We start from the raw sequence: 13,007 nt of genomic DNA, 5'->3' as shown, positions 1-13,007 counted from the left end.
ACTTTTGGGGGTAATTTGTAACCAATACAGAGATTTTCCATTATAAATGTAGAAATTTCGTGATTTGAAAAACATGACAAGTATTACTTCAGTTTTTGCCTCATTATATCACCCCTGGGCATTATATGGAATCTTTTATATGATGTATAAATACATAACATAGCAAATAGTTTTTAGTATTAATGATAAGTCTACATATTTTGAATAAAGATCTTTCAAGTTTGAGATTTAACTTTTTCATTTGTATTTCACTGTTTCTTTTTGTTTTTATTTTTCACTTTTATTTTTTCCAGGGGATGATATAAAAATACTTTGGATTCATTGTTTCTTTTAAAACATTTTCTCTCTTGTTATACCATTGGAAGAATCCTATTTTGCATCAGGATCCTGGAGATTTTCCTTGACCCACACCCTATTCTTTTGAGGGTCCTCTTGCATGTGTGAATAATCACCTCAGGGCCTTTAGCGTTAGTGCAGCTGGTGTCCAGACATTCAGGTTCCTTGTCATCAGTCTCACATTTGTCTAAGAAGGAGGAGCTCCGGCTAGTGACGAATAGGCAGTCTTTGAGATCAAAACCTATTGTTCCAGAGGAGTTACAGATGAGGAATATTACTCATTTAAATTATTATTTGTCTTCAAACTCTCATTTTGGAGAAGAAAAAATGATGACTTTGTAGTTAAGAGCTCAGGATTTGGAGTTATAATTGCTAAGATTCAAATCTCACTTCTGCCACTTGCTAGCGGGGCAGTCTTAGACAAATTACTCAATCTGTCCAAGTCCCAGTTTCCTCGTGTGTGAAATTGGGAAGATTAACCTTTCCCATAGGTTGTCTTGTGAATTAAATGAAATGGTGTCTGTATTGTGCCTGGCAGTAGTAACATCTTAACAATTGGTGGTGGTGGAGGTATAAATACCACTGTCATTAAGTATAAAAAAATATATAATTAGAAATGTTTCAAGATATCATACCAGAACTAAAATTCATTATTGATTTGTAGAAGAAAGCAGCAGGATCTACTTCTGATCTTGTCAAAACTTTACCATAATTACTGAAGTTGTATAGATGTCTTAGGTAATCTGCTGCATCTCAGAGTGAAAATAGACAAATTGCCTTGGTGACAGTCCCTGTGTCACTTACTTGATACTGGTACTGCCTTAAGAAATGTAGGGACAGATTGAGTGGGAGTTATCTATTTAATTTATTAAAGTTCCAGGAAGACTTGACACAGTACCTCCAGAATAGAATTTATTATAAACTATTTAGGCTGAAAGATCACTTGTTTCCTTTTTTCCTAATACAATAATCTGTGTGATGGTTTACTACTGTGTGCGAACAAAAAGATGTCACTCCATTTGGCTCACAGTGGATTTTATGATATAGATTCATGTAGGGCTCTGGCTTTGAAAGTTATGGCACTGAAAAACTGAAGGAATGTGGAAATGAATTGTGGAATCTACAGTGAAGAGTTTTATTCCCATTTGTAAGTGCTATTGATAGCTGAAGACTGTTAATTGATTATTCTATTCTTGAGCTATAATCCTTGGTGTCAAGTTAAAAATTATATTGATTTCTATTTTCAAAAAACTAATTTACTCTTTATCTAATCCAAGAGATTTCCATGTTCATGACCTACATTTAGGCATTAGTGGTTAAGAATGGGCCTTCTGCAATACAGCTGACCTGAGGCAGTTAACAATTCTCTGCTCCAGCTTTTCATCTGTATGAAAATGCACATAATAATTAATAGTACTTCAGACTTTCATAGGTTTGCTGTGAGGATAAAATGAGATGATCCGTGTAAAAATCTTAGAACCATGCCTGGCAAAAACCACCCCTACCACAGCTTTCTTCTTTTTCTTCTTTTTAAAAATTTTTTTATTATTTTAATTTTTATTTTTTTTGAAAAGCAATGGGAGTTCCTGAAGTAAAAGTATCATGTTAAAAGGTCATTAGATAATTAAGACCAGTATTAAATAAATAAATAAATAAATAAATAAATAAAACTTGCTGGCATTTCTGTCAAGCTCAGCCTCTATGACAAGCATCAGGAGTTCAAATATGAGCAAGAAACTTGTAGTCTAATGGGGTAAACTGATGTGTAAATAATCATAGCGTAGTGGAAAGGGACTAAATAATAGAGTGATAGGAATTTAGAACTTGGCTGAGAATAGTCCAAGAAGGGCATCACGCAGTAACTGATGTTTGGATTAGGTCTATAGAAAGTAGGATTTTGCCAGATGGAGGGGAAAGGGAATGAGATCCAGCAAAGGGAAAAGCTTTTCTGGAAGCAGAGGTTTGCAAGGGAGGTGTGGGTTGAAAACCAACTTCTCTGCAATGCTAAGGCATGTCAAATTCATTGAACTCATTGAATTCATTGAACTCATCTAACAAGTGGAATGTGGTGATCATCTTTAGGTTTTATTAAAATAATTTTGAGAGTGGCAATAGGATACTTTCAAATGGAGTGGTCAGCTAGGAAAGTGTGGTCCCAGGCTGACCTGATAGAAGTTTGAACATTGAGCAGTGGAGTGGAGGTGAGGAAACAAACCATGTAGTTCTTAGAGGACAGACCAGCAAGACTTGGAGCATAGTAAGCATGGCTACACAGAGATAAGGAGGACTCTGGGCCCCAGTTTGTGTGACTAGGTGAGTGGTGATGTCTCTTTCTTCATTCTTCCTCTTATGTATTTCAAACTTTAGTGAGAGATGCACAGTTTTTGTTCTTATAAGCAAAGAAAAAGAGCAATTTTATTAGAAATGATTAATAGTAGTTCTTAATCATGATAAATTATCTCTTTGTATTCTCATCTAAGAAATTTGCCAAACTATAAAAGCTGAAGGATACCTCTATTTTTATTTTTAAGTCTGGTTTTCTGTGTAACCTAGCCTTTTTCTGGGGGTGGAGGTGGGTATTGCCATTGTTGACAGAGCTTGGAAAGCAGCCAAAGAACAAAAAATGGAAAACATTTTAAGTTTTTGTGTCACAAATTAATCAAAATGAATTGATTCAGGTGGGGAGAACTTCACAGATCACAGATCAGTTTTCTAAAAGAGCTATGTGCTGAGAGAGATCATTTTTTGGAAATGTAGTTCCTTTGTTCAGAATATTCATTTATATAAACAAGATCTAAAATGCTCTTTAAGAATATAATATGAATATATGTATATATACATATGTGATAGGTAGGTAAATAGGCATGTACATGTACAGAGAGAGAGAATTTATGTATATTTCATATAATCTACCTTGGTCTGCTTCATTCCAAAATGATTAAAGAAGTCTTAGTAACACTTGCTTGTTTAGTAACCACATAGGATTCTTTGCTCCGGAGGGAAATTTGGTTATGAAAACAGCATGAATCAGATGATCTCACCCTGAATGCTGCATAATATCTTCCAGATTCAAATTATCTCCAAATCAACTCAGACCGTGTTTGAAATACCAGATGTTCCGTAACCTTCTTTCCTTTTTCTTTAAAGTATCTGACATGCAATAGCCTTTCCTGGGTCAGAAGGGTCACTTGAAATGTTGCCAACCTATCTGGTTACCTGAAATTATGAATACAGAGAAATTGATCCCATTTCTTATCCTAGAATACTAAGCAGGGGAAAAGGGGTGTTTGGAGGCACAGATCATGGTAATGTAAGTTCTGGAGCCTATAGTTAAGGATATTTTAAAAATCTTACTTGTCTAGGACTAGCATTTCAGGATAAATACTATAGTCATTTTTATTTTTTCAATTGACTTTGATAGGTATTCCTAAAGCCTGACCATAGCTTTTCCAAATATAGTCAATCCAAAGGATCTGTTTTTTTGGACACTGAAGAAGAAAAATTAATCTGTCATATCCTTGTATTGACGCTGGCCAGAATGTGTTACTAAAATTATATGAAGTAAGTGGAGAGCTTTGGGACCTGTGTGCTTATGAAAAACATGTGTTTTTAGGCACCAAGTGTTGATTCTGCAGGGAATACCATATCACATTTGTTACTAAAATGATTACATGTAACAGAACTGTATCTCAGCTCTCAGAACTTAATTTTTTTTGTTTCCTATATAAACAACTCCTCCACACTGAATTCCAAAGGATTCTGACCAATAAGAGGCAATAATCTATTAGCTTTCTCAAATGACTACTGTCTATTTAGTGTTTAGATGTTGAGCAGATGACTATGCCGAATAACAAACTCAGGTAAAGTTAATCTGAAACATGATTTACAGTCATAATTTTAGAATTAAAAAGTTTGTTAGAGTTAATCTAACTCAATCCCTTCATTTCATTATCCACATGAGGAAATCCAGAGAAGAAAATTACTTCTGAAATCCCTAGGCCTAGCAGTAACACCTGGGGACCAGACCACAGTTTTCCAACTCCCTTGAGTGCTCTTTCTACATTTTCACAGTTCTCTGTTTAGCCAAGTCGTTCTTGATCATTTCCTTAATACCTGGGATGACTAATTCTCACAGCATATTACCTATGAGCACACATATCTTGGTGTTTATATTAGTCCAGGGATCTGGACTTCACTTTCTAAACAGCCAGGTTGCCAGCACTTTCTGGGCCCTCACTCCCCTGCACACACTCTGGGTGTCATCATGTAACACCTTGTCTGTTCTTACCCCTCACCAAGAATTCTCAAGCGCAGACACCTGGGCAGAGAACAACCTATAAGATCTGGATGTCTGAGAGTAACCACCAAGGCTCTTGAGGAAAGAAGGATGCTAACCAGAGGGTTCAGCCTGTGCTAAGAATAAAGGGGAGGGAAGAAGTCTAGGCAGAAGAGTCCTGGGTCCTGCACTTCAGGGAATCCTCAATACAGAAGTGAAGGAGGGAGAGAAATTGGCTGAGCCCTTAGGGTAAGTAGAGTTCCATACTCTTGCACTGGAAGAGCCAGGGAATCTCAGCTTCTGTGACCTCTTACCAAAAAGGTCTGGAATAGGGGAGAAACTGCTCGAGGCAGCTCTGGCTCTGAAACTCTTTACTATAGAGTGGAATTTGTACACTTGCCTTCACGTGATATGTTTGACTTGGGAAGGGAAGGATAGCAGATGCCTAGATGCCTAAGTTGTGGCAGAAACAGAAACAGAAGAAATTTGCCTCATACCAGTAGAAATATGTCTGCTCTGGTACAATTTTATCATATAAATTGGATTTAACAGGATTAGAGAACACATTGCATTCTAGATGTGGAACTAGGCACACGCTAGAGTGTGAACCACATTTCTTTGTTATTAGTGGCACTATGCTTTTTTATCCTAACAGAGGTTTATAAAGAGGGTAAGAATATGGAAGAAGTTCTCACCCAGTAAGTGCATGGGTTAGAGATCTTCATTGCTGGGAATCAAGCAGGTTTTTTTATACCTATATATTTATAGCTATAAAAATAATTTCTTTTAATGAAATTCCTCTAGAAAAACAAGTTCATTCCCAGTGTGAAACTTACTAATCATGATAGCTGCGAACAATGGTTTTAAAAACTAGGTGTCTTTTTTATTGCGGGTTTATTTTTAATTAGAACTGCTTTCATTGAATTGTGGCAGGAGAGTGTATCATACTGCCATGATCTCATTCCACTCTCCTTCATGCTCCTGTTCCCTCTCTATGATACTTTCAGAGTCCCCTCACAACTTGTGTCTGAGTGTTTGGGGAAGATGAAAGTGTGTGTGTGTGGAGAGGTGGGAGGGAAACTTTCTTCAGGTGGTCATAAACCGTGGTAGGAGGAACCTGTCTGGAGACTTAGCTGGCCTTCCAGGCAAGCCAGAGTGGGTGGAAGAACACGGGAGCAGTGCTTTCTGAGTTCTCCTGGCAGGCTGCAGAGCCATTTTCTCAGATTACGTCTTCTTTCAGAGTCAGGTGTTCTAATCTCCCTGAGGGGTCCCCTCTGTGGCTTGGCCAGCAGAGCTTGAGGGGTGGGTGCTCTTGCTCCCCAACTCCCCACCCAGTGCCTTTCTCTAGTGCTTCTTCCTTACCAGTCTCATCCTTGGAAGATTATGTTTTCCTTGGGAAAAGGAAAAGATAAGGTGAAAACAAAACCCCACTCTGCCTGTGGCAAGTCTGGTCCTATCACCTTTTGAGTGCTCTGAGGTGTCCCTGCTCTAACAATTCCCGCTTCTGCCACAGACCTTCGCATAACTGTCCCCTCACCTTGAATGTGCTTCCTCCCCCTCCCCCTCCCCACTGAGTAGGAGCCGCTCATCCTTTCAGCGCAGTTCAAGCAATATTTGTTCAAAACAGCCTTCCTAACCTTCCTGACAGATTCATATCTTCCCGATCTAGAGCGCTCAGGCACCTGCATTTGTAGCCCTTTCCCTTTAAACAGAGATGGGCCAGGAAATCTTTGGAAGCCGCAGGGAAGTTCCACCAAGGCACTGAGCGGAGGGCCTGCCACACATGGGGTGTGAGATCAGCGTGCTGCTGACTAGCTGCACAGCCAGGGCAGAACTGCTCTCTTGATTTTCCTTTCCCGGCCTCTTACACCAGGGGGGATGCCCAGGCCTATCCAGCAATAAAAGCATGTGGGACACTTTAAAAGACATGTTCATGAAACATCACCAGTTCTAATAATCCTAATAGATAAACTGATAACTATTTTAAGAGGAATAAAAAGCAGGTAGGAAGGAAAAAACTTGGCCCTTTCCAATGCTGACTTTATGTTGGCAATGAACTACGCTGGGCCTTACTGTCATATCTCTGCTGACCAAGTAGGGTTCTGGTTATATTAGCTAAGCTTCCAAAATTCATTCAGAATTCGAGAACGAGATGGTATTTTTCCACTGTACTTGCTGTATTTTATTAAGGCCAGTGTTGCTCAGACCAGGTGATTCAGATTTGAAGGCAGGTAAGAATTTATTATTAATTTAATTCCATATGTGTGTGCGTATATCTGTCATGAGATAAATGTATTTCTTACTGTGAATGATGCACAGGAGAGTTTAGAAGCAGTTGATTTGAGCTAAGCTATGTGATTAAGTCTTAATAACGTCATCTTAATTTTCATGTGGGAGCAGAGTTTGGCAGGAGATGAATGGAACACCGTATGAAGGAAATCCATACACCAGGTGGATTCAGGATTCTTAACTCTCCTGTAATGGAAAACTTGAAAGAGCTTGAAAAAGAATACACTTTTTTAGATTTGCTGTTCATTTTAGTCTGGATATCGTAATGGAGAAAATTCTTTAATTACATTCCTTGCAAAAGACCAGAAAATTCAAATAATCCGTTCCTCTCTCTCTTTTGCTTAACCCATTTTACTTCCGTAGTATGAGCTGTGATCACTAGCGACAAGGAAACAATTTAATTCCTTAAAATAATAATAATAATAAAGTGTCATCTAGTATTAAAGTATATAATTTCAACATCTTTTGAAAATTGGTAATGGGGGCATGGCAAAGGTGATGAAATTTAGTTAATACTGGACAGTTTGAGATGGTCTGACTTAAAAATAATGTGGGTTCCCCTGGGCAGCTGGGTAGATCTTCGTTAGTGTAAGAGGATGTGGTCATTTTCTTCAGAGAAAAAAAGGAAGGGCTTCATCTAAACTTCAGGGCATGGTCAGACTGAGCTTTCAAGGAACAAATTACAGTGTGGTTTAGATTACGTAGCAAAAACACAACTTGGCAAAGTTACAAAAGGGTGCCATGGTAGAAAATCTATTGTTTGTCCAGCTTGAACTCTTACCCCAGGCACTAGCTGCTAAGGAATTTGTCGGGAGTCACTGATGTGATATTTAAAACAGAGTAGCCTGGTCGCTGGTGATTTGCCGATGGGATGATATAAAGTGGGCTGATCTTTAATATCAATAGTTGGGTAAAAGAGCTTACATTGCCTTCTTGGGGCTTTCCCTCATCTGCACTCTTTCCTCTTTTGTTTATTAAGTCATGTCTCAGTAAGTTCCCAAGGATTGTTGTTTATTGTGATTAAAAAATAGATTGTTATAATTAGGGCAGTAGTACACCCCCTCTATTCCCACCCCAGGCATAAAAGCACAGGCTTTGGTGTCAGAAAGACCTGGACTCAGATCACTTCTCTACCATTTATTTACATGTTGGTCTTAAGCAAGTTCTGTAACCTTCCTGAATTTCAGTTGTCATCTCTAAAATAGAGAATAATATTGCTTTTGAGATTTTATAAGGTTTTGATAAGTGCTTACCTTTATTCCTTGCATTCAACATATGTTATTGCTATTATACTTATAAATAATAACATTTTGAATATAATAAATATAGAAATAATGAACAAAATTGACCATATGTTAATAAAATAAATGAATAATAAATAATAAATGAAATAAAATTATTTGAATCATAATTCCTAAAATCTTTTTTATATTCCTTGTTTGCTAAAAAAAATATGTCATTTGGGGACAGGCTTGCTTCCCAAGCTCCGGCTCTTTAACTCCCTGTTCCTATTGCATACAGGGCATTTAGTGACCAAAGAAATAAATTCATGACTTTTTGCAACTTGCAGTATTTGTAGTCCTCTAAACAGTTGTATTCTGATGCTTTTCCTTTCATGAAAAAATCAGTAAGAATACAAGGTATGTTGAGTAGGTATTTGGAGTCCCCATATCCATACCTAAGTGTCCTCATTGACCAAACAATGTGATACTTATAAAAGATTTGTTTGCAACTTCTATCAACAGAAGTGGTCATATGTGGAATTTTTTTTTTAAGTTTTTTTTTTTTTTTCAACGTTTATTTATTTTTGGGACAGAGAGAGACAGGGCATGAATGGGGGAGGGGCAGAGAGAGAGGGAGACACAGAATCGGAAACAGGCTCCAGGCTCTGAGCCATCAGCCCAGAGCCTGACGCGGGGCTCGAACTCCCGGACTGTGAGATCGTGACCTGGCTGAAGTCGGACGCTTAACCGACTGCGCCACCCAGGCGCCCCATATATGTGGAATTTAAGAATCAAAACAGATAAACATAGGGGAAGAGAAGCAAAATTAAGATAAATACAGAGAGGGAGACAAACCATAAGAGACTCTTAAATGCAGAGAACAAACTGAGGGTTGCTGGAGCAGTATTGGGTGGGGGGAATGGGCTAAATGGGTAATGGGCATTAAGGAGGACACTTGTTGGGATGAGCACTGGGTGTTATATGTAAGTGATGAATCAGTAAATTCTATTCCTGAAGTCATTATTACACTATGTGTTAGCTAACTTGGATTTAAATTTTAAGAAATCTTAAAAATTTTTAATTTAAAAAAAAACAGGAGTGGTTAGTAGAATTAGAAGGACAGTTTATTGAATTTTTTAGATATTTAAAAAATGTTATAACACACATTGTTTTCTACTTAACAGATGGGCTTAGGTCATGAGCAAGGATTTGGAGCTCCCTGTTTAAAATGCAAAGAAAAATGTGAAGGATTCGAATTACACTTCTGGAGGTAATGTTTTGAAAATGACAGCCACATTAGTAATTTCTGCTCTTTGGCACTGCTTCCTCAGACAGTGGGGATCTCTTATAAATTCTCTAGCATGGTTGTTAAGTTGTAGATCTGTCATATTCTTTTCTAAAAAATAAAGGCTAAAGCTATTCTGTTTTCCTACCATTAAGTGTGACTGAGCTAATTGGACCATCGTGACTATATTTGAAATTGTGTATTTGCTGTCCTTCAGATTTCCTATGAGTCTAGAATACTGAATTTATGTCTCTTTCCTGAGTGGCAGATAAGTTTATGGTAATCTTCTAGGACTGTTTATTAATTATAATTCTTTTCTTAAAAATTGATAACTTTGCACATTTTACCTATATATTTGCAATAAACAATAAATATGATTAAGCACTCATGTGCTGGTTGTCAGGACATAGACTGGTATCTAAGGACTCTTCGAAATTTTTAGCTTTAACACTTGAATTAAAAAAATAATTCATTGCCATCATTGGCTTGTATCAAGTTCAAATATATGGAGGAAAAATGTTGGTGGATCAAAATGTGAATTTTGTGTAGATCTTATTTACATATTTTAAAGTAATAGTGTATGTTATATAAACCTAAAAATTGGTATTTTAAACCTGTTCTTATGAAGAATGTAAATTTTGTTCATCAATGGCTGTCAAGACTATAATGGTAGTTGATCTAAGTCTGTTCAAATTAAAATCAGCACATCATTGTTAGAAGAAAAATGTTAAAGTGATCAACTATACATTATTAGGATGTCAGATGCCTGGTTAGAATAAATCTCACTCGAGAACAATTTCTGTGCTGCATATTTCCATGGAAAACTCCCTAGAATAAAAAATTTCATCAGCTATTGGGATTGTGTACAAAGTAAGTTATAGGAGAATATAAACATTTAAAATTTGAGATATTAGGTTCTTTTAAAAGCTGGTTTATTTAGCAAGTTTTAGGAAACAACAGTTGTTTTAAATAATGAAGGTAGTGGAAACCTCAGCCCATGCAGAAATGATGGTACAGTTCTTTATTTGTAAGGAGCTAAAATTTTTCAGGGAGTTTTTTAATTACAAGACTTTCATGGATCTTCCCTGTGCCACTTTTTTAAGGGACATAGAAGTTAGGCAACATGTCTGTTGTGGTTCTGAAACATTAAGTCACTAGACACAAAATAGTTTTCATGGACTAGAATATTTCAGCTCCTGATGTGCACACCATTCAGTGGTGCTCACAGTGGGCTGTGGAGAGAGTTGCAGTGCCCTCTGCTGGACATGGTTCTAACTGTACAATCTTTAAAAATCTTAAAAAATGTTTAAAAACCTTTTTAGTTTGACCATACAGTTGCCAAAAACTGCTAATGAGATTTTTAAAGCTCATTCCTAAGTGATAGCATCTTTTCTCCAAAGCAGAAGGTTGGTTTAGAGTAATTATTGTTTGTGCTATATTTTTTTTTATTACAGATCACTATAATCTGAGATTTTCAGATTTAAAAAAATGTCAGAGAAGAGCAGATTTCTGTGGCATGAAAATCACTTTTTAATTTTAATTTTTTTCATTTACTTACCTTGATAGACTCTGAGAATCTGTTAAGAGCCATAAAAGACTATGGTTTTGCCACAGTCTCCAACCTAGCTTGAGTTTATATGCTTCATCCAGGTGGTATTACTTAGTAAATCCGTCTTCTTCCTGGCATGAATCTGGACACATCTCTCCCTCAGAATTCTTGGTAATTCTCTGAATTTTTCACCATAGCTGGAAGGCTGGAGGGCAGGTGCTTTTGACCTCCAGATAGCCATTTTCAGTACAGTCTTTGAAGTAAAAGTCTGGTTTTCAGTACAGTCTTTGAATCAAAAGTCTGGTTGTCTTGAGTGTAATGAAGATCCCAGGTCTGGTCCAAGGCCACAGACTGCTGTGACTGCAGTGGACATGGAGTCCCAAGATCCTGTCCACTTAGCTTCCTCCTCTATCTTCATGGTAACCATTGACTTCCAGGACTCTAAGGGCCTCATGGAGCACATTGTGAGAATCAGAGTTAAATTATTCTCCACATTTTACCAGCCTGACTTCTATTCAGCCACAAGAATGGTCTTGAAAATGGATACTGTTGTGTACTTCCCAATAGCTTAAGAACCCTCACTGCTTTCTACTCCTGCTTGCTTGTCCAGTCTCCTCTCCCACTTCTCTTCCAAGTAGCCTCTGTTTTAACTGCTGAGATATATGCTGCTCCCTGGAACTTGTGTGTTTTTTGGTATGTTTCCTTCAGCTGCAAAAACCCTACATTTCACTATGATGAAACAAAAGTCCTTCCTATTCTTCAAGTCTCTGTCAAGCATTACCTCTGAGAACTCTTCCTTGATCCCTGTATTAGCTCAGGCTTCCATAGTAAAATACCATAGACTGGGTGGGTTAAACAACAGATATTTATTGTCTTCTAGTTCTGGAGGCCAGAAGTTCAAGAAGTTCAGTATCGGCATGGTTGGGTTCTGGTAAGAAACCTCTTCCTGGTTTGCAGATGGCCAGCTTCTCTCTGTGTCCTCACATGTCCTTTTCTCTGTGCATGCATATGGAGAGAGAAAGATATCTTCTCTCTTCTTCTTGAAGGCCACCAGTCCTATCAGATTAGGACCCTACTCTTATGACCTCATTTAACTTTACCTTCTAAAAGCTCTATCTACAAATACAGTCACATGGAGGGTTAGAGCTACAACATATGAATTTGGGGGGACACAATTCAGTCCTTACCACCCTCTTCCTACTTCTGCATACCCCCAAGTAAAGGGTCATTTTTGGCCTTGGCACCTTATATATTTGTAGGAGCCAGCAAATAAATAAGACCTTACTATCTTCATCATTCAGATTTCCTGTTGGCATCTTCCATTGCTGGGGACAAGGTAGCCCACTGCTGCAGTCCTTAGGGGTCAGCCTCCTATAGCATGGCCCAGGGTGCCATGCAGAACGGTGCGGAATGAATGCAGAGAGTGAATGGAAGAGATTCAGTAGGCATGACTGCCTGTCAAGGTGTGTCACAACAGTTATAAAAAACTAAAAATAAATTCTTAGACTTATGGAAGTTTAGAGTAAAACTTGGAACTCAGTTAGCCAAACCTCATTTTATAGATCAACGACCTAAAACCCAACGAAGTTAAAATGACTTATTTGAGCCTATTAATTATTAATAAGAAATATAATTTATAAAAATGTCCTATGTGTCACATACTAATAAGCACTTGTAATGATTTTCTATGCTGCACAACAAATTACTCCAAATTAGCAGGTTAAAACAACACCTATTAATTGACTAAACATCCATTTATGCATTAGGTCAGAAGTCAAGGCAGGCTTAACTGGATGCTCTGCTTAGGATTTCAAAAGGCTTGAAATCAAGGTTTTGGCCAGATTGAGGTCTAATCTGGAAATTGGGAGAAGAATCTGCTTCCAGACTCATTTGTAATGTTGGTAGAATTCACTTCCTTCATTTCCTGTGGTTGCAGGCATGAGGTCCCTGTTTATTTGCTGGCTGTCAGTCAGGGGCTGTTCCCAGCTTCTAGAAGCCACTCACATTCCTTGGCACATGGCCATCTCTGTCTTCAAAGTCAATAATGTG

General features: G+C 37.7%; 1 protein-coding gene across 1 annotated transcript in view; it reads left to right on the top strand.

The window, feature by feature from the left end:
- The window catches only part of TES (testin LIM domain protein), a 47,400-nt gene that overhangs the window by 15,845 nt on the left and 18,548 nt on the right, over positions 1-13,007 (top strand). The window contains exon 2 of the mRNA XM_040472179.1: positions 9,309-9,394. Coding sequence (XP_040328113.1) covers positions 9,309-9,394 — 86 coding nt within the window. The remainder of the gene's footprint in view (positions 1-9,308; positions 9,395-13,007) is intronic.

Source organism: Herpailurus yagouaroundi, unplaced genomic scaffold (assembly GCF_014898765.1).
Source record: "Herpailurus yagouaroundi ecotype Mexico unplaced genomic scaffold, PumYag 100, whole genome shotgun sequence".
In the NCBI taxonomy this organism is placed as follows: Eukaryota; Metazoa; Chordata; class Mammalia; order Carnivora; family Felidae; genus Herpailurus; species Herpailurus yagouaroundi.
Note: the sequence above shows the minus strand (reverse complement) of the source record. Positions and strands in the feature narration are given on the sequence as shown.